Source organism: Myotis davidii, unplaced genomic scaffold (assembly GCF_000327345.1).
Source record: "Myotis davidii unplaced genomic scaffold, ASM32734v1 scaffold198, whole genome shotgun sequence".
Lineage (NCBI taxonomy): Eukaryota > Metazoa > Chordata > Mammalia > Chiroptera > Vespertilionidae > Myotis > Myotis davidii.
Window position 1 is genome coordinate 1,807,369 of NW_006291485.1, and position 2,120 is coordinate 1,809,488.

General features: G+C 57.4%; 1 protein-coding gene across 1 annotated transcript in view; it reads left to right on the forward strand.

The window, feature by feature from the left end:
* PLK5 (polo like kinase 5) overlaps positions 1-2,116 on the forward strand; it is a gene marked incomplete at both ends in the record, with an annotated part of 7,724 nt that extends 5,608 nt beyond the window's left edge. Inside the window, 2 exons of the mRNA XM_015564660.1 lie at positions 953-1,109; positions 1,969-2,116. Coding sequence (XP_015420146.1) covers positions 953-1,109; positions 1,969-2,116 — 305 coding nt within the window. The remainder of the gene's footprint in view (positions 1-952; positions 1,110-1,968) is intronic.
* Between the last annotated feature and the right edge of the window lie 4 nt (positions 2,117-2,120).

Genomic DNA, 2,120 nt, shown 5'->3' on the forward strand with positions numbered 1-2,120 from the left:
GCCGCATGTGGCTCGCGAGCCGCAGTTTGCCGACCACTGTGGGCTATCCTTGTGTGAGAAGTCTAGAACATTCTGAGACCTCTTTCTATGTACTTTATGAAGACTTTATTTTGAGTGATGCGCTGTGGAGGGCTCTGGGGGACACCCTCGTTTTTTCGGGGTCTGAGTCTCTAATTTGTCATTGAGTCCTGCTTGAGAACCAGAGAGGAGACGAGAGAAATGGAGGGAGGAAATGAGACATCAGACCTTCACCAACCCTGAACCCACGTCCCAGCCACGCCCTGAGGTGGAGCCCTGTCCCATACCCCAGTCCCAGACCCCCAAGCCCTCCTTCTTCACAACCCACTTCTCCTGCCCCACAAAGAGGAGGGGAGAGAGAGAGAGAGAGAATCATCAATTGGCTGCCTCCTGCACGCCCCCTACTGGGGATCGAGCCTGCAACCCAGGCATGTGTCCTGACTGGGAATTGAACCGTGACCTCCTGGTTCACAAGTCGATGCTCAACCACTGAGCCACGCTGGCCAAGCTGGAGCCAACTTTAATTTCAGTTTTAAATGAATAGTAAAAGAGAATTCGAGGGAACTTTTCAGACACGCTACCAAGACAGCACAGAATTTTGTCTGCCCTTGGCGACTAGATGTCCCATCTCCCCCCTAACGACTCTTTCCTCTCCCAGGATCCAATACAGGGCCCCACATGGCACTGAGCAATTTTTATTTTTTAAGACAAATATTTTTAATCAAGTAAAATAAAGCCTTACGGTATTTGGGGCATTGCAGGCGTTTCAGAATTACTCATTCCCAGAGGCAGTGGGTGTTGCCCACGCCCCACAAAGGCAAGAGTTGGTTTTTTATTTTTTGGACATTTCTCGACATCTCCAGGGGTGTCTGTGGTCCCTCCGCCCAGGCCCCACCAGGACCTCCCACTCAGTTCACCTCGCCTTTGTGCCCAGTCACGCAGGACCCCCCGAGAGAGCAGTGGCCCATCCTCTGGGCCCCCAAGTGGGTGGATTATTCCAGCAAGTACGGCTTCGGCTACCAGCTGTTGGATGGGAGCAGCGGTGTCTTGTTTCGGGATGGCACCCACATGGCCCTGCGTCCCCCCGGGGGGTAAGCCGTGGGGCTCCTGTCCCCTTGGGGGGCCAGGTTCTCCCCCTGCCTTTCTGCATCCACTCCTCAACTATGTGAGTACATACTGTGTACACCGCAGGGACTCACTGCCCGCTAGGGGAGAACGACGGTAAACAAATGAATAAGCTGATTTCAGGTAGCACTTTTCTGAAGGAAATGACTGGGTGAGGTGACAGATTGGGGGGTGGCCCATGACAGCATGCTTGTGGAGGGGCTTTCTGAAGAAGTGACATTCGGGTAGGACAGATGGTGCAATGGAGCCTTTGGGACCAGCATTTGAGGTACAGGGAACAGCATATGTGACCCAGCAGAGTGGGTGTAGGAACAGTGGGGGCTCCACAGTGAGTGAGAGGGAGACGGGGGGATGCGAAGTCAGGGGCCTGGAAGGCCACTGCTGGGGTTGGGGCAGGAAGGAGGGACCCGCCTCACACTTTTGACAAGATCTCTGGCAGCAGGGACGCAGGGGACCAGCAGGGAGGTGGTGGACTGGTCGGCTGGGCCATGGCAGTGACTTGGCTGGGGAGGTGGCAGAGCCGAGATGCGAGGGAGCTGGGATCTCGACTGAGTTGGCGGACGGGAGGAGGGAGCAGCCCCTGGGCGAGACGGGAAGATGGCAGGAGGGTGCGTGTGGGGGCCAATCAGGATCTCAGTGGACAGGCTGCGTCCATGGTTCCAGAGTTTGGAGTTTAGAAGGGGCTGGGGCTGGACCCACAGAGAGGGGTGGTCCGTGTGGCACTGGGTTTCAAAGCCACCATCCAAGGGGGTGTGGCTGGGTGGGAATGTGGCCCAGGACAGAGGCCGTGACCGCTGACCCCCCCCCCCCGTGCCCCACCCTCAGCCAGGTCAGCTACATGCCTGACCGAGGGAAGCTGGAAGTGTTGGCCCTGAGGGATGTGCCCAGCCCGCTGGGTGCCAAGCTGGCCGTCCTGCGACTCTTTGCTGGCTACATGCAGCAGCGGCTTCGAGAGGTGAGGGCAGGGGGCCAGTGGG